Source organism: Hyperoodon ampullatus, assembly GCF_949752795.1.
Source record: "Hyperoodon ampullatus genome assembly, chromosome: 3".
Taxonomy (NCBI): domain Eukaryota; kingdom Metazoa; phylum Chordata; class Mammalia; order Artiodactyla; family Ziphiidae; genus Hyperoodon; species Hyperoodon ampullatus.
In genome coordinates, this window is record NC_136916.1 from 4943732 (window position 1) to 4963730 (window position 19999).

Below are 19999 nucleotides of genomic sequence, written 5' to 3' on the forward strand. Positions count from 1 at the left end.
CTAAATTAAGGAACTAACCAGGCCAGAAAGGATGCAAAGACAACAAAGGGGATGGCAGAGGCCACAATCTTGGGAACCTGCCAGAGGGAGCACATTACGGACTAAAAAGGGCTTGAGTGATGGGGTGGAAAGGACTTAAAGACAAACTGCCCCGCCTGGTTTGACCAAGTTCAAGAACTTAACTAAGGAGACTCTATAACATCAATATCATGAGAGATATTATGGAGGCGTGCTGACAGAATTTAGTAAAAAGCTAAATGCAGAGGAGAGTCTGAGGTTTTAGGTGTGAATGAAAGAATAACCTTGTCATTAACAGAGACGGGGGACAAAGGAAGGAATGTAGGTTTAAAGCAAAAGGAGACATGAGTTCAGGATTCTGGATGTGAGGCCGCGGCTCATGTAGTGTGATGTTCAGAAATTATGCTGCATCCCCAATATTAGTGCTTGAGTTAGGGATTCAGAGCTAAAACTACAGATGTCACATAAAGAAATTTGAAAGCTGGGAGATTTCAAAAGAAAAAGTATCAGGTAAAAAAATGGATCAAAGAAAGTTTAAGGAACTATCTCTATTTAGAAGGGAAGGAAGAAAAGCCAGAGAAGGCACCGTCAGAGAGTTAAGATTACCACCAGAAGAATCAAGCAGGATCCAGCAGTGCTCCCAAACATTCTTCACGTGAAGTACGTAAATAAGACAATATTTGTGTGGCACAAAGGGGTAAATGTGGCTACTAATAACTGGACGTTATTAGCCCAGGAATGAATGAAACCATTACTCTGTACACCAGTAAATCCCCTTGCGGCACTGTTGAGAAAGCCCTGTATTACCAAAAAGTCTGTATGCCAGAAAGTTTACAATTCTATTTCCCTAAAACTGTCTCTCTTTCAATAGTCACTGATTAGTTGGGTCGAATGGGCACATGTGACAAAGAAGAAAAGAACACAGAAATAACCAAAAAACTTGGTACTTGAGAAATCACTGATGACTTTAAAAATCAGTGGGAATGGAAACAACCTAAATATCCATCAACAGATGAATGGATAAAGACGATTTGGGGAATACACACACACACACACACACACACATATAATATTCCATTGGATATATATATCCATTGTGTGTGTGTGTGTGTATACACACACACACACAATGGAACACCACTCAGCCATAAAAAAAGAATGAAATAACGCCATTTGCAGCAACATGGATGGACCTAGAGATTATCATACTAAGCAAATCAGAAAGAGAAAGACAAATATCATATGATATCACTTATATGTGGAATCTAAAATACAACACTAATTAACATATCTATGAAACAGAAACAGACTCACAGACATAGAGAACAGACTTGAGGTTGCCAAGGGTGGGTGGGGGGAGGGAAGGACTAGGAGTTAGGGATGAGCAGATGCAAACTATTACATTTAGAATGGATAAACAACAAGGTCCTACTGTACAGCACAGGGAACTATAGTCAATATCCTCTGATAAACCACAATGGTAAAGAATAGGAAAACGAATGTATGTATAACTGAATCACTTTGCTGTACAGCAGGAATTAACACAACATTGTAAATCAACTATACTTCAATAAGATTTTTTTTAAAAATCAGTGGGAAAAGTTAGATTTCAGAAGGCAATTATGGACAAGGGAGAATAATTAAAGTATCAACATTGTTACCAGTCATGTTGCCCCTCCTGGTTACAGGGAGTAACCTAAATGGGATGATCCCTCAAATCTCACTAGCAAAAACATTCTCTTTTTAAACTAAATTGTGATTGTAATATGCTTTACCTTCTAACTCTTGTTTCATTCATGTTAATAAACAGGAAGAATAAATAAAAATCCTCTGAAACTTTGCAACACTTACCCAGTGCGAGACTGACCGACTTTATCACAAATATCCAAAATGAGACCCCAATCTTCAGCAGTATTCATCTCACTGGTTGCTTTCTCTGTATATTATAAAAAGAAATCACAGACACATTATTTTTAAAAATCTTTAAGAGGTAAATGATCGCATTCAAATTACCAAACTGTAATATAATCAAATATCAACAAATCACAATAGTTGTCAACACCTGGTTAATGAAATAGTTAAGTCCATCTTTAAAAGGAGGTAGGGCACCTTCATTACCTATCATAATTATTTGCCCCATTTATACTTCATTTGTTTGTTACTTAGTATCAAAAAAAATAGGCCACTGATTTTTTGTTATAAAAATACACCCGCAGGCGCACACACACAGGCATGAGTACAAATCTATCCCTTTCTGCACACAGAAAGACTAAAATAAGGAATACTTTCATTCAAATAATTATTAGCTTTACTCGCCAGCAAAGGAGCATGACTAGGCACAGATTTCTATCAAAATGTTTCAGGTAATTAAATTAATTAACTATCTAGTTTTGCTGATTCTGTTGTTTCGGGGGGCGGGGCGGTGCTGAGCAAAAGAAAACCAAGCTTTAACTGAATATTTTCCCTTAAATAAAAACTTGACAAGTTGAAAACAACAACAGAGGTATGGCAGATTGAACCAAATCACCTAATTTAGATCCCTTTCTTAATTACAATAAAGGGACTTTTTTCTTCTTTAACACAAACACACAAGGATAAGGAAAACATGAGAAGCAATAACAGCAATAATATCTCAAAAGCTATAGGACAACATTGATACATGGTAAACTACTTAGGAGACCCAAGAAAGGTGAATCCTGTATTGGCAGTAAGAAAAAAAGGCTTAAGGACCAGCTCGGTGCTTTACGACAACCTAGAGGGGTGGGATAGGGAGGGTGGGAGGGAGGCTCAAGATGGAGGGGATATGGGGATATATGTATGCATATGGCTGATTCACTCTTACACAGTATTGTAAAGCAATTACACTCCAGTAAAGATCTATTAAATAAATAAATATTTTTAAAAAAAGAACCAGTCTGTTGAATCCTCAGAAAATTCAAGTACTCATAGCAGAAAGAATGTCTGCAATTGAGAATGAAGAAGAAAAAGAGGACCTCCAAGTTAGCAAAATCGGTTAATGCTGTTTGAAATGTAGGTAGTCCCTACTTTGCTTCCTTACAGGCTCTAGCAATCACCTCTCCCCCTCGGAGCAAATGAGTGATGGTTTACTTTCCGCAGGTAAAGCAAATTTCTTTTCTAGACAAGGAGATACCAGGTATAGTTGAGACTTAGGCACCAAAAATAAGCAATTCCTTCCGTTTTCCAGTCCAGCATGTAAGGAGCTTGGAAGTATTCACTTCATCCTAACAAGTAAAACAGTAAACAAAGTGAAAAGTCAACAACTCTTCTTAGATGCCTCAGAAGTGAGGTCACAGGGCAAACTGCTGCCCCCAAAATGAGACAAATAGATAGGTGGATACACAGAATCACAACTTAACAGAGCAGAAGCCCGTGAGCAGAAACATCTCCAGGAACCAGTACCAGGGCACAAAAATCTAAACTGAAACTGACAAACTGCCAGAGGAGAAGTGTGCACAAGTCTGAGAGTTAAAACTCCAGAGAAGCCTAGGCTTAGGGGAGCCCCCACACTTTTGTGAGCTTTTTTTTTTAATAAATGTATTTGTTTTATTCATTTATTTTTGGCTGCGTTGGGTCTTCGTTGCTGCGCACGGGCTTTCTCTAGTTGCCATGAGCAGGGGCTACTCTTCGTTGCTGTGCGTGGGCTTCTCATTGTGGTGGCCTCTCTTGTTGCAGAGCACAGCCTCTAGGCGTGTAGGCTTCAGTAGTTGTGGCACACAGGCTCAGTAGTTGTGGCTCGCGGGCTCTAGAGTGCAGGCTCAGTAGTTGTGGTGCACGGGCTTAGTTGCTCCACAGCAGGTGGGATCTTCCTGGTCCAGGGCTCAAACCCATGTTCCCTACACTGGAAGGTGGATTCTTAACCACTGCACTACCAGGGAAGCCCTTTTGTGAGTTCTACTTCCATGGGTTCTCCCAAGTTCTCAAGGTGAATATCACAGAAAATTTCTCCTATTCTTCCAGCAGGGGGAGAGAAACTGATCATTTTGAAACACACCAGAGTATTTATTCTCTTCTTAACAAGGCCTACTCTCAAGAGAAATAATTTTACCAGCCCCTAACTAACTAGAGTTTTATCAAAGATTAACCCACCTGGGGGAAGGGAAATCCCAACGCTAGCCTGCTCTAGCCTTCTACATGGGAGAAGGGGAATATCCAACTCCAGCCCACTGTAGCCATCCCGTCCCAACATAAGGGAGAGCAGCACATGAAAATTCACTCCCCGGGGCAGAGGCTCACTGAGCCCTAATCACAGGACTATCAGTACCTGATCCTCACACCACTAAAGGCTGGTGTCCCTTCATCTAGTTCATCGTCTCCAGCTTCCAGCAAGCCACACTCTATAATGCAAAGACCACCGTTGGAAGAGACCAGACTAGCATCAGAACCAGACTCAGACATGACAAGGATGTTGGAATTATCAGACCAGAAATTTTAAAGACTATGATTAATATGCTAATAAGAGCTCTAATGGAAAAAGGAGGTAACATGCAAGAACAGATAGACAATGTAAGCAGAGATATGGAAATTCTAAAAAAGAATCAAAAAGAAATACTGGAGGGCTTCCCTGGTGGCGCAGTGGTTGAGAGTCCGCCTGTCGATGCAGGGGACACGGGTTCGTGCCCCGGTCTGGGAGGATCCCACATGCTGCCGAACAGCTGGGCCCGTGAGCCATGGCCACTGAGCCTGCGTGTGCGGAGCCTGTGCTCCACAATGGGAGAGGCCACAACAGTGAGAGGCCCGCGTATGCAAAACAAAACAAAACAAAACAAAAAGAAATACTGGAGATCAAAAATAGTATAACAGAAACGAATATCTCTGATGGCCTCATCAGCAGTCTGGACACGGCTGAGGCAAGAATCTCTGAGCCTGAGGATATGTCAATAGAAATTTCCAAAACTGAAAAGCAAAGAGAAAAAATGACTGGCAGGGGGAAGAAAAACTGGAACAGATTATCCAAGAATGTGGGAAACTATAAAAGCTGTAACAAAGGCATAATTGGAATACCAGAGAAGAAGGAGAAAAAGAAATGGAAGAAATATTTGAAGCAAGTATGACTAAAATTAATTAATTTCCCCAAATTAATGTCAGACACCAAACCACAGGTCCAGGAAGCTCCAGGAACACCAAGCAGAATAATTGTCAAACAAACCAACCTCTACACCTAGGCATATCACACTCAAACTGCAGAAAATCAAAGATAAAGAAAAAATTAAAAAGAAGCCAGCAGAAAAAAATACCTTTCCTATTCAGAAATAAACATAATGATTACACCTGACATCTCAGAAACCATGCAAACAAGGAGAGAATGGAATCAAACAGTGTGGAGAGAATGGAATCAAACAGCATTGAGAGAAAATAACCACCAACCTAGGATTATATACCCTGTGAAATTATTCACAAGGAAAGGAGAAATAAAGACTTTCTCATACTAAGAAACACTGAGGGAACCCATTGATAGCAGAGTAGCTTTGCAAGAAATGTTTTAAAAAGTTCTCCAAGGAGAGGATATAGGAGACATGTATACACGTGTGTGTGTACGCATTTGTATGTGTGTGCAGGCGTGTGTATAAGTGAAATGAATCACAGCAAGGACACCAGGAACAAAAGAGAGAAATTAGGAATAGTTTGCTACTAGAAGGTGAGTTGTACTACCAGTGAAGTGGTACAATGTTATTTGAAAGTGGACTTGGACTAGTTGTAAATGTATATTGTAAACTCTGAAAGGAGAAAAAAAAGTATAACTGATATGCTAAAAAAAGAGAGAAGGGCTTCCCTGGTGGCGCAGTGGTTGAGAGTCCGCCTGCCGATGCAGGGGACGCGGGTTCGTGCCCCGGTCTGGGAGGATCCCACATGCCGCAGAGCGGCTGGGCCCGTGAGCCATGGCCGCTGAGCCTGTGCTCCGGAGCCTGTGCTCCGCAAGGGGAGAGGCCACAACAGTGAGAGGCCCGCCTACCGCAAAAGAAAAAAAAAAAAAAAAAAAAGAGAGAAAATGGAATCATATAAAATGCTCAGTTAAAACCACAAAAGGCAGGGGGTAAAGTATAAGAAACAGGAACAAAGAAAAAGGGCTACAACTGGAAAATTGTAACAGACATGGTAGATATTAATTCAACAATATCAATAATCACTTTAAATGTTAATGGTCTAAATACAGACAGAGATTGTCAGAGTGATCAAAAGATGAAATCCAATTATATATGTCATCTACAAGAACCCACTTTAAATATAAAGATACACATAGATTAAAAATAAAGGGATGGAGAAAGATATACCATGCTAACACTAATCACAAGGAAGTGGGAGTAGCTATATTTCTGACAGAGCCAACCCTGGAGCAAGGAAAATTATCAGGACAGAGGCATTGCATAATAGTAAAGGGGTCAATTCTCAGAGAAGACAACAATCCTTAACATGCATGTGCCTAACTACAGACTGTCAAAATAACTGAAATAAAAAGTAATGGAACTGCAAAGAGAAACAGATGAAGCCACTATTATAGATGGAGACTTCAACACCTCTCTGTCAGAAATGGACAGTTCCAGTAGACAGAAAATCAGTTTAAGGACATAGTTGAACTCAACACCACCATCAATCAATTGGATATAGTCAACATCTGTAGACTATTTCATCCACCAACAGCAGAATACATTCTGCTCAAGCTCACCTGGTACATAACAAAACACACCATATTCTGGGCCATAAAACACACCATAACAAATTTAAAAAACTAGAAATCATGCAATGTCTGCTCACAGGCTACAATGGAATTAAACTAGAAATCATTAACCAAAAGAGCTGGGAAATCCCCAAATATGTGAAGATTAAATGACACACACTTGTAAATAATACACAGGTCAAAAAATGGAGAAATATTAAAATATTACAAATTAAACAAAAATGAAAGTACAACCTATCAAAATTTGTGGGAGGCATTTGATATCAATGCGTAGTGGGAAATCTGAATTTATACATCAGAAAAGAGAATCTAAAATCTCTACCATAAACTTCCCCCTTAGGAAACTAGAAGAGGAAATTAAATCCAAAGTAAGCAAAAGGAAAAAATTTAGAGAAGAAATCAATGAAATTGAAAACAGAAAAGAGAGAAAAATCAGTACAACCAAAAATTGGTTGTTTGGAAAGATCAATGAAATTGATAGACAGGGTAACCAAAAAAAAAAAAAAAAAGAATGAGAGAGAAAGCACAAATTATTAACATCAGAAATGAAAGAGGGGACCTCACTACAGAGTTCATGGACAGAAAAAGGATATTAAATGAGTACTACTATGGGTGAATCATGGGAGCCTCCAATTTACAGCCAGTCAGTCAGAAGCACAGGTAACATCCTGGACTGGCACCTGAAGTGGGGAGTGAGGGCAGTCTTGTACGACTGAGCCCTTAACCTGTGGAATCTGATACTCTCCCTAGGTAGATAGAGAGTGTCAGAATTGAGCTAAATACGTGGGACATCTAGTCAGTGTTCACTGAAAACTGAAAAACTTCTTGGTCGTGTTGAATAAAAACACATAGTAATTAACAACAACTCTATGCCCACAAATTTGATAACCTAGGAAAAAATGGTCCAAGTCCTCAAAAGACACATTTGCCAAATCACAAACAAGAAAAGGTAGACAATCTGTATAGGCCTATATCCATTAAAGAAACTGAATGAGTAATTAGTAACCTTAGAATAGAAAGCACCAGGCACAGATAGGTTAATGGTGCATTCTACCAAATATTTAAGTAAGAAATTATACCAATTCTCTACGATCTCATCTAGAAGATAGAAGCAGAGGAAATATTTCGTAACTCATTCTATGAGGACAGTATTACCCTAGTACTAAAACCAAAGACATTGGTGGAAAAGAAAACTACAGTCCAATATCTCTCATGAAAATATCAATAGATGCAAAAATCCTCAACAAAATATTAGCAAATCCAACTCAGAAGAAAGCAACTTAGAACAAGAGCCTATGTAAGAGGAAAAAAAACTTCAAAAAGAAATAACTGTTATCTTCTAAAACAAAAACTATACCAAAGCAGAAGGTAACCTGTCTTGACTGGAGCACTGTAATGCCAAGAACAGGTATGTTAAAAGACCGCATCTCCAAGATTTTCACTAATATTTACATGTTTTTTAACCTGAGATGGTTTGGGGGTAGAAAGCCTGATCCATAGCAAGATTCTTACCTATAATGATAGGTCTTGGTGATGAGATAACGAAATTCCTGATCCCCTATTCCCCTCAATGCCCTGCTACCTCGTTCAACAGGCAACACTTACTTCCCCATTTTGACTTATTACTGAGAGCTGAAGGTCAGTCATAGCCAGTTTAAAAGCAGAAAATACAGAACAGCCAACTCTGTCCAAATTCTTTGTAGGTTTGCAATACCTGAGCCATATCACGGTCCCAAGGGATATAGCAACACCTGCCAGTTAGTCACTGCCATGGAGAACTACCCATAGAATAAATAATAAGGCGGCAGTGGGTGATAACCAATGGGTAGTGGCAGATAGGGTACCTATGTCCAATTACCCTACCATTTTCTAAAAGCAGATTATTCACACAAATTAATTCCTGTTAAGAATTAACACAAATGTCCAAAACATCTGAGATCATGGTAAGGTGACTTCTTTGCAGGAAATTACAAAAGCTGGACAGATATTCAACAAAATGGAATAAGTGTCTAGTCTAGGCCAGACCCTATCTGAAGTAGCTCAGACTCTAAAAACGGAAAATGAGGGCTTCCCTGATGGCGCAGTGGTTGAGAGTCCGCCTGCCGATGCAGGGGACACGGGTTCATGCCCCGGTCCCGGAGGATCCCACGTGCTGCAGAGCGGCTGGGCCCGCGAGCCATGGCCGCGGAGCCTGTGCATCCGGAGCCTGTGCTCTGCAGTGGGAGAGGCCACAGCAGTGAGAGGCCTGTGTACAGCAAAAAATAAATAAATAAATAAATAAATAAAATAAAATAAAATAAAAACGGAAAATGAAACCAACAGATAGAGACCTGAATATATATAGAAAAAAAATCACAAAAAAATTACAAAGCCTAAAGCAAATTGAAAAAAAGGTAAACACCTGGGAGGAGAGAGAGAATGAGTATCAGGAAAGCATTCTTAATATATTTAGAAACTAAGACAGAGGAGAACAGGATTAATAATAAACTCTTATTTCTATTTAAGTGAATACAGTAAAGTTATGAAAACAGAAGAGAAATATAAAGAAGAATGTAGGCTGGCTGAAATAGAGACTACTTTGTGAAAGGCAGGAAGCACTCTAAGACCCAAAACACAAAATGAGGCATCTGTATTAATTCAAGAAACACCAGAAAGCCTAGAAAATCTTGAGCAAGGAAACAATCTGATCAAAGCTGGACTTTTAAGAAAAAAATGAATCTACTGCCAATATGTAAAAATGGTTCAGAAGAGGGAAAAGAAGAAAATATAATGAGAAACTTAACATTACTCTGGAAACTAAATGGGTTACTTTGAAAGCAAATGTTTAAATGCTGTTTAATTTGTTCTCACCGGCAGGTATGCCAAGAGGATAACTGAGTGAAACTGACCTTCAAGCTTCCATAATTGTAAATCCCTTGAAAATAACAATTTCTATGTTGGGTAATTCTTTCAATATTCATGCTTTCGGCCTAAATGCTCAATAAATAAGAAATCTAATCATGTAACTGCAATATGAATCTATAAAAGTCATAGAAACATAGACCTTTAATAGCATCTACTTCAATGGTTTTCAAATTTTACTTTTCAATGCAGAAACCCTCTACAATGTAATTCTGATGCTGACTACCCAGAGTTAGCACACACTTCACAGGTTGAGGGCACAGAACTCCCCAAGTCTGCCCTCACTTCAGACACAGAAACAAGCTCTGGGGTTTCCAGCCACATGCACTTCTGAACAACTGGCTACAAATTCAGGGGTTTCCACTATCCCCTCAGGTTCGATAATTCACAGAACTCAGAAAAGCACTTATAATTACAGTTTTATTATAAAAGATACAAATGACAACCAGCCAATGAAGAGAGACGCATGGGGCCAGGCCTGGGAGGATCTCAAATGCAAAGCTTCTGTGCCCTCAGGACTCACCATCCTCCGGGCACATCAGTGTGTATCACCAACCAGGAAGCTCAACAGAGGTTCGGTGTCCAGAGTTTTTATTGGGGTTTCATTATGAAGGTATGGTTGATTGAATGATTGGCCACCTCCTAGAACTCAACCTCCAGGCCTCCTCCCCCTTTCTGGAGGTCTAGCTGATATCCTGTGACTCAAAGCCCCAGCCATCTTATCACAAGGTTAGTCTTTTTGGAGCCACCAGCCCCCATGCTGAGTCATCTCTCTAGCATAAACCAAGGTATTGTCCCAGGAACCCACCATGAGTTGGGTTAAGTGATAAGATGCTCCTATCACTCAGGAAATTCCAACGATTTAGAGGTTCCCTTCCAGAAAACAGGGACAAAGATTAGTAAAATTCTTTATTATTCAACAATCTCTTTTATACAAAAAATTTGTCTTAAAGGAAACCAATATGTGAAGTAAATTCAAGTGGAATTGCTCTAATTGAGGAATCCCAGAGCCATACCCCATAAACGCCCAATACCTTTGAAGGCCAAGAAGACTGAGTGAGTCATGCTGAACAATATCCTCCAGTCTAACACTTACAGTCCACAGATGCAGCATCCACAGGTCAAAAATAGTCAGAAAAAAAATTCCAAAAACTTCCAAAACGCAAAACTTGAATTTGCTGTGTGGGGGCAACTATTCACATAGCATTTACATTGTACTTACAATTATTTACATAGCATTTACATTTTATTAGGGGTTACAAGTATTCTAGAGATGATTTAAAGTATATGGGAGGGGTGGGGACTTCCCTGGTGGTGCAGTGGTTAAGAATCCGCCTGCCAATGCAGGGGACATGGGTTCGAGCCCTGGTCCGGGAAGATCCCACATGTCGCGGAGCAAATAAGCCCGTGCGCCACAACTACTGAGCCTGCGCTCGAGAGCCCGCGAGCCACACTACTGAAGCCTGCGTGCCTAGAGCTCGTGCTCCACAACAAGAGAAGCCACCGCAATGAGAAGCCCGCGCACCGCAATGAAGAGTAGCCCCTGCTCGCCACAACTATAGAAAGCCCACACGCAGCAACGAAGACACAACGCAGCCAAAAATAAAAAATAAATTAAAAAATTTAAAAAAGTATATGAGAGGGGAATTCCCTGGCAGTCCAGCGGTTAGGACTCCGTGCTTCTGCTGCAGGGGCCGCGGGTTTGATCCGTGGTCGGGGAACTAAGATCCCACATGCTGCGACACAGTCTAAATAAATAAATAAATAAAATAAAACTTTAAAAAAAAGTATATTTGAGGATGTACGTAGGTTATATGAAAACATTATGCCATTTTATATAAGAGACTTGAACATCTGCAGTTTTGGTGTCCACGGGAGTCCTGCAGATATTGAGGGATGACTGTACTTCATCTTAGAAAAAGGAAAGCAAGTTATCACTTTGATCTGGTAGTGCACTTAATTCATCATCCTCACTGACTGGTAGCCAAGAAGATTTTTAAAAGCTTCGTGCATTTTTTATTTTTATTTATTTATTTATTTATTTTTTGCAGTACGCGGGCCTCTCACTGTTGTGGCCTCTCCCGTTGTGGAGCACAGGCTCCGGACGCGCAGGCTCAGCAGCCATGGCTCACGGGCCCAGCCGCTCCGCGGCATGCGGTATCCTCCCAGACCGGGGCGTGAACCCGTGTCTCCTGCATCGGCAGGCGGACTCTCAACAACTGTGCCACCAGGGAAGCCCTTAGTGCATTTTTTAAAAAGAACACACTTAAATCTTAAAACCTATCACTCTGTTTAAAAATAGTTAAGCTTATTAAAACTTAACTTATTAGAAAGTAAATAGTTAACTAGAAATGACAAGCTTATGTCTGTTAAAATACAAATTGCATATTATCCTAACTAAGGATGATCTGAATTAAGGCACACCCAGGAGAGTCTGGTACAGTCATTAACAGATATTATGCTAAACATTCTCCTGTGCACAAATAGGATCAGGCTCTGACTCAAACTTATATACACAGATCAGAAATGCAACCCGGGGCTTCCCCGGTGGCACAGTGGTTGAGAGTCCGCCTGCCGATGCAGGGGACACGGGTTCGTGCCCCGGTCCGGGAAGATCCCACATGCCATGGAGCGGCTGGTCCCGTGAGCCATGGCCGCTGAGCCCGCGTGTCTGGAGCCTGTGCTCCGCAACGGGAGAGGCCACGGCAGTGAGAGGCCCGTGTATCACAAAAAAAAAAAAAAAAAAAAAAGAAATGCAACCCATTTCAGAATGCTAAAATTGTTCACATTATTTATTGATGCTGCCTCAAGATCAAGAGCTATAGCACAGTTCTTCTACATTGTAAAACAACAAATATTTTTTAAATCAGAAAAATATAAACTACCAGTAGCAGCTCAACATGGCTTTGTGAATAGCAAATGAATTCAAAACTATTTATTTTCTAAGACAAAAGCAAGGTATGTGGGAAAATAATACACACCTGCTTCTAAAGAATTCGAAGCTTCATAATGATCTTACTTTATCGTCAGATTATCCTTTTCCTTATACCCAAAAAGAGGTGATTGAGAAATTTGCCTAGCAGTACCCAGAAAAATCACACACTGAGCCTCATTTGAATTTCAGCAGTCTTATCAATGGATTGAAGCACTTTTTTCTGATAAGCAGCTACTTTTGACTTTCTCAAAATTTATGACTGCCAAAGATTTGGAGAGGTAAGAAATGCTGAGAGGATGACTGCCCATCACATTCAGGCTATAGGAAAAAGACTGTCATTCAATCAGTTTGGAGACATAAAAGTTCATCAAAAATGGCCAATGGAAAAAGCAAGTCCTAAAGAAATTACCCTCTTTTTGAGACAGGAATCAATTTTTCAAAAAAGTTTGTTTCACCAAATATCCCTATCCCTCCTGACCACTGGAAATTCCATTGGAAGAGCAATCTGAAGCTCTTCTAACCAGAAAGGGAAGTAGGTGTCAAAGGAACAGCATGAAAGCATCTCAGAAAAGAGCACAAAATAGAAATGAAAATCTAGAAGCATTAGAAAGAATAGCTTACAGGAGAAGTAAAATAGGAACAGAAGAAACAATGAGCACAAAATTTCTTAACCCAGTGGATATAAGACCTTTAACAGACCTGTATTCTAGATTTTTACATTTTTCTCCTGAGTATGTTTTTACAGTAACTGATTCCAGCCCTTAGAATCTGAGTAGCCTCTAAAGGCTCCGAACATACTACATCGCAGGTACTGGGCTAAGTGCTTTACAAGCATCATCTCCTCAAAACAACCTTAATGGGGACTAATGAAGAGAAAGGTATGGCAGCTCAGAGGATCCACAGATGAAAAAGCCGTGGTGTAAAACCAACAAGGAAATATGCTTGAGGAAAACAGCGGAGACTAAAGAGGTAAAAAAAGGAGCCACATGCTACAAGGTCTTATATGCTATGTTGAAAAGTTCAAATTCCTGTGAAAAGCTGTAGATTCACTAAACTATTTTAATCAGAGGAGCCATATGATTACATTTACATTTTAGAAATATCACCGTCACCTGGAAAATGACTGCGGACAGACTGGAGGCAGGGATAACAGAGTTACCGGACTCTCCTAAGAGAGCAAGCTAAACTTGCTGGGCAGTGGCGATGAGAACAGAAAGGAGGGGAGGCCTGAACGGACGGACAGATGAATGGACTCAAGAGCTATCAGGAGGAGAAGCACACAGACTACGGCAGCACCAGAATCCTGGAGGGCACGTTCAGGGCGGCTGGGACACAGTAGACAGTATATATTTGCCGTGGGGATGTAGAAAATTACAACTACAGAATTTAAGAATGACTCCCAGGTTCTTGACATATCTGACTAAGTAAACTGAAGTACCAGTCATGAGAACAGAGGAAATGTGAACTTGAGAAGAGAAATTTGAATATGAGTTTGAACATGCTGAATTGGAATATTCAACTCCAGTAAAGAGTTAGAACGTCCTGTGTTTTTTAAGTGTTCCTCATAGCAACTCCTTGAGGTAGATATTTTTATCCCTATTCACACAAGTGGAAAGTAAACTCAGAGGGGTTCTGTACTTGCCTATGTCCATATTTTGCCCACTTACTAAGAGCAAATGCTGCACCTGCAATTTAAACCCAAAGCCCAAGCAAGGTTTTTCCATCACACCAGGGCTTCCCTGGTGGCACAGTGGTTGAGAGTCCGCCTGCCGATGCAGGGGACACGGGTTCGTGCCCCGGTCCGGGAAGATCCCACATGCCGCAGAGTGGCTGGGCCCGTGAGCCATGGCCGCTGGGCCTGCACGTCCGGAGCCTGTGCTCCACAACGGGAGAGGCCGCAACAGTGAGAGGCCCGCGTACCACAACAAACAACAACAACAACAACAAAGACATGATGATTTGGTAGAGGCAGGGTAATGATTCAAAGATGCCTCTTTGGTTTCAAATCAAGATAACTAGAACATTATAAAATAACCGCATAATGAAGGAAGAACTAGACTGGAAAGATAAGTTCAGTTTTCTGATAAACTGATTTTTTAGGTGATACTAGAACACCAAACAGATATGCAAGACCGGAGAGATCGCAAGATATAAATAACTGATCCTTATGGAGTGTTTACTATGTACCAGGCACTGTCCCTGAAGTACTAGGAATAGAAATGAAAAGTTCTTGTCATTATGGAGTTTACATTCTACACAGGCGGCAATCAATCAACCAACCAATCAATCAATGTGAGGTAGTTGAGTACTATAAAGAAACAAAATGGAACAAGGACACAGAGGGTAAAGATGGATATTTTTTACAGAAGGTAATCAGGGAAAGCCTCTCTTAGAAACTCTTCTGAACAGAGTCTTGAATGATGTGATGGACATCAAGACCTTCAAATACCTGGGGGGAAAATAGCCTAGGCAAAGAAAACAGCACAATATAGATACAGAGGCAGGAATGAGCTTGGCATATTCAGACCCAAGAAGCTTAGAATGAGAGAGAGTGGAGACTGTCATCATATTAGAGACATAGGAAAGGCCAGACTATGGGCCACACTAAGGAACTTGCATTTCCCTGTAAGTGGGATGGGAAGCTCCTGGAAGGTTCTGAGCAGGCAAATGACAGTACCTAAGGTTTTTAAAAGATCACTGACCTTTGTAAATGAGAACTGATTGTAAGGGGCAAGAGTAGTAGCAAAGAAGCCTGCTAGAAATCTCCTGCCACAGTCTATGAAAGAGAACGATAGCTGGAGTAGGATTATAGTGATGTGACAAGGAGAAGTGATGAGATTCTGGATATATATTTTTTGTTTGTTTGTTTGTTTGTTTTTTTTGCGATACGCGGGCCTCTCACTGTTGTAGTCTCTCCCATTGCGGAGCACAGGCTCCGGACGCGCAGGCTCAGCGGCCGTGGCTCACGGGTCCAGCTGCTCCACGGCACGTGGGATCTTCCCGGACCGGGGCACGAATCCGTATCCCCTGCATCGACAGGCGGACTCTCAACCACTGCGCCACCAGGGAAGCCCTCTGGATATATTTTTAAAGTAGAGCCAGAAGATCTTGCTGATAGCATGGATATGAAGCGTGAAGGAAAAAGAAGAATCAGTGATGACTCCTAGACATTAGAGATGAGTGACAGTAAATATCAACGGTGCCATCTACTGAAATAGGCAAGGATGAAGGAATGAGCAGGTTTGGGGAAGAAACCAAAAACTATTATTATCTCTATATCCCATATTAAAGATAAGGAAACGGAGGCACAGAATATCTAAGAAACTAACCCAAAGTCACACTGCTGGTAAGAAGCAAACCTGGTAATTGAGTTCAGGCAGTGTAGCTCCAGAGTCTGAATTCTTAGTGCAAAGCTAAATTGCCTCCTAAGACTCCAAGGGGAAAAAAAGTCTCAAAAAAGAAGTTCTAGAACTGAACATTTGGAAGTCACAAAAAGGAGAAGCCAAAAAGACTAAAAAAGAGCTAAGCAGAAAATCAGAAAAAGTTTGGTGTCCTGGAAACCAAGTGAATAAAGTACATCAAAGAGGAATGCTAAGAGATCAACAAAGAAATGAACTAGGAATTGACCGATGGACTCTGAAATAGAAGCTTGATGGAATGAGTTATCTTCATAATTTAAGAGTTGAACTTAGCAATAAATGTAACATCCAAAATGAGATTCATGTATTCAGTAAGTGTTTACTAAATGTTTATTAGTGCCAGAGACTGGTCTACGTGTTAGGGATACAGTAGTGAACAAACCAAACAAAAATGCCTGTCCTCATGGAGCTCACATTCTAATAACATATTTAGGCGCTTCTTCAAAGGAAAAGTGATCACCAGTATTTTATCTCTTTATATGAAATGTTATGTGGTATAAATCAGTATGTAAATTTCCAATTTACTATTTCAGTTTATTGATGAATAAAGCTAAAGGCAATTAATTTTGAAGTAGTAAAAATATATGCTAATGTTAAGTGATAAATATATCAAGTGAGTTAGTGGGAGTACTTTAATATCACTGACATACTCACTGATGGACAAAGTAAGAAGAAATATTGTTAAATGTATTCTACATACTATATTCTGCATGCTATACTAGTGAAAACTTTTAAATGGGAGTCTATTGGACTCTGTCCAAGGATGATTTGCTGGGGTCTCCGGCAGGTCTTCTTAGATAAACTTTCACGATATTTTGATACATGGATCATGAGGAGAGAATTGATCCAAACACTAAAACCTAACTTTAAGAAGTAAGCTTTTCTGGGAGTTCCCTGGCAGTCCAGTGGTTAAGACTCCACGCTTTCACTACGGAGGGTGCATGCAGGTTCAATGGGGTACTAAGATCCCGCAAGCCACACAGCAGTGTGGCCAAAAACAAACAAACAAAAGCAAAACAAACACAAACAAAAAGTAAGCTTTTCTCGAGCAAAACCATGTTCCTACACTCAAGAAGCTTACCGTCTATAGGCTCAATGGACACGTTCTCAATTCAACAAACTTTTATTAAGCACCTACTCTGTGGCAACCAATAAAAGAGCTCAGGGGCTTAATACAAGATATAACTATCTTTAATGCGAAATAATTTGGTAAAGACAAAAAGTGTCACAGGAGTTTTGAAAAGGGTGGAGATTACAGTGGGCTAGAGTAGTGTTTCTTAACTGGAAACTATTTTGTGCCCCCAGGGGACATCTAGCTATGTCTGGAGATGTTTTAAATCATAACTGGCGTTTCGGTGGGGAGAGGTGCCACTGGCATCTAATGGGGAGAGGTCAGGGATGCTGCTAAACACCCTACATTGCAGAGGACAGACGCCCTCGACAAAGACATTTATCTGGTCCGAACCATCCGTGGTGTCGCTAATAAGAAACCCTAGGTTAGAGTAATCAGGAAATGATTCAGGTATGAGTTGGATTCTGAGTTGACTTTTAATCATAAGTAGGTGAAGAAAGGTAGAAGAAATAACACAAGCAAAAGTATAAAAGCAAGAAGGAGCCTGTGTCTGAACTGGGTGGTGTAGTTACTGGGGAAGGTGTGATATTAAGAATCCAATGGAAATGTGGGTTCAAAAGGCAACAGGATATAAAGGTGATTGGGTAGTTGGAAGCTAGATTACACACGAACATGAAAACTAGATCAAGGTGCTGGAAACAGAAGAAGAAGGTATTAAGAAATTGTTTTATTTTAAGCATTTGCCCTGGAAATTAATGTGGTAAGTTATAAACCTGCTTGAGAGCAGCAGCATGCTGCTTATTCATCACTCTCTTATGTCACTGAGCAGTGTCCTGTAAATAGTGTGTGCTAAGTGCTTATTAAATTAAATGTAATTTCCCAATTATTTATTTATTAACTATTACTAGTCATCTCTAAAGTTCCATCCACTGCTAAGATTCAGGACATTCATTTAAACTGGAACCGAAGAAAGCTATCATTTAGTCGGTGCCCACCATATAAAGGCACTGTAGGAGGCCCCTCTACACATACTATTCCACTGAACCACAAACAGAATGTGTTTTCCCCCTCTTTAAAGACGAGGACGTTGGGACTCAAAGGGCTTCAGTAACTTGCCCATGATTCCACTCTGAGCTAGGCAGCGGCAGGGATGGGATTGAACCTTTTTCTAGTCTTAACCCAAACCTTCAAGCTTCAGTGGCAAGCTGTAAGTTAGAGTTAAAAAGAAGATTCAAACCTTTTATCATTAACATATACAAAGACATGAAAAGCAACTCCATTAGGGTGTCCTTATTCTTCTTTACTCTAGCAATTAGGCATGGTATTTAACTTGCTTTCACTCCACAGGCGTGTGCCCCAAATGCTAGGAGCATTCAAATCACCCCAAAAGTCTCTCCCCGAAAACTCAAACTCCTGTAATTATTACCCTCAGACCAGGAAAACACACACACACACACACACACACAGACAAACTAACCTGTTGAATTGGTATGATCAGTACTTAAAACCGATGATTCAGAAAACCAAAAGTAGACCATTTCAAATTCAGAACAAATTAGCATTTTAGGATCCCAGGTCCTCTTCCACACTTAAAGTACTGAGACCTACCCAAGGAAGGCAGCCCAGTGTCTCCGGCCCTCAACGACGTCTACACTGTTGCCAAGTATTCCATCTTCATCACTCTCTCCCAAGATCTCTGACAGTCCACCCTGAACCAGAAGCTCTGTCCTGCCGCTACAGTTCTATCACAGATTTTAAAGTCCCCTAAGGAAGCCAACCTAAAACATTCCCCTAGTTCCAGACGTCTGACTGTGTCCCGGGAAACACTCTATCATAGGACTTATCATCGTATACTAGCGGAGACTCCCTAGCTCTCGACTGTGTCCTCCCAGAAGCACCGTCCCAGCACCAGCTCCCGCCCCAGCTGTTCCTCCGCGGCCTTCGACACCCACCTCTCCAGCAGTTCTTTCGGAACCCACAGCCCCAGCTCGAGGCCCGTTTCCCAGGCTCTCACAGTCCCCCTTCTTTCCAAGAGGATGCGCCGAGCCCCCAACCTCCTGCAAACTCTTACAGAAAGAGCCTCAGGGAAGGGGCAGGACTCGCCCGGCCCGGGGGTCCAGACCGTCCGCCGGGAGCGGGCAGAGCGGGCTCGCGGTCCGCCGGGGGTGGACAGGGGGCGGCAGAAGCACCTACCGACGTCCTGATCGAAGGGATTGGTGGCAAAGAGAGGCATCTCCACTGCGTGCTGAGGTGTCCGCAGGGACTCCCCCTCGACACCGCGGGAGTCAGCGTACGACCGAGGAAAGAAGGTTCCTCAGGCAAAAACAGCGACCGAGACGGACCCCCCGGGGTCCGCGACAGCTCCTCCTCTCACCAACCCCCAGCTACCGCGGCGGCGGCGGCGGCGACTGGAGCGGAGGAGCCGCGAAGGCCCCCCGCGCGGAGCCTGTCGGGAATCTGGGCGCCCTCGGCGCCGCCTGCCCAGAACCTGCCCGGAACCTGCCCCGCCCAAACCGGCCCAACCCCAGCGCCCCCTCCGCCCGGCCCCGCTTTGATTAGCCACACGGAGAGTGGCCGTGATGCCTGCGCTTCCGGCTTTGGCCTTGGTCGTGAGCCTCCGGAGGACGGGGTCCTCCGGGCGCGCCGAAGCCGACTAGCGAGCCCAGGAATGAATCAGAGGCTGAGTAGAAAGAAAAGGGGTCGAGGCTGGGGAGAGGGGTGACCCCTTTCTCCCACCCGTTCCGTCGGTTGTCACAACTTTGTGGTCCCTGGAGAGGGGGATGGAAGCCCCTTCACTCGGGGGCATCTAAGTAAAAGGGCTGTGAGTTCAGTTCTCTGCCTGCGGTGACGAGGAACTTGCTCGGTGAAGTCATGTGAGCGGGGCGGCTTGGCCAGAGTCCCCACGAGGGGTGTGTCGGGCGCGCGGCTGCTCGCGGCGGCTGAGGCTGCGCTGGCACCTT

General features: G+C 42.0%; 1 protein-coding gene across 2 annotated transcripts in view; it reads right to left on the reverse strand.

The window, feature by feature from the left end:
• STAM (signal transducing adaptor molecule) overlaps positions 1 to 19272 on the reverse strand; it is a gene marked incomplete at its 5' end in the record, with an annotated part of 66419 nt that extends 47147 nt beyond the window's left edge. For both annotated transcript variants that reach the window (XM_079699615.1, XM_079699614.1), the window contains 2 exons: positions 1870 to 1954; positions 19233 to 19272. In XM_079699615.1, the coding sequence (XP_079555741.1) occupies positions 1870 to 1954; positions 19233 to 19272 (125 nt within the window). The remainder of the gene's footprint in view (positions 1 to 1869; positions 1955 to 19232) is intronic.
• Positions 19273 to 19999: the final 727 nt, after the last annotated feature.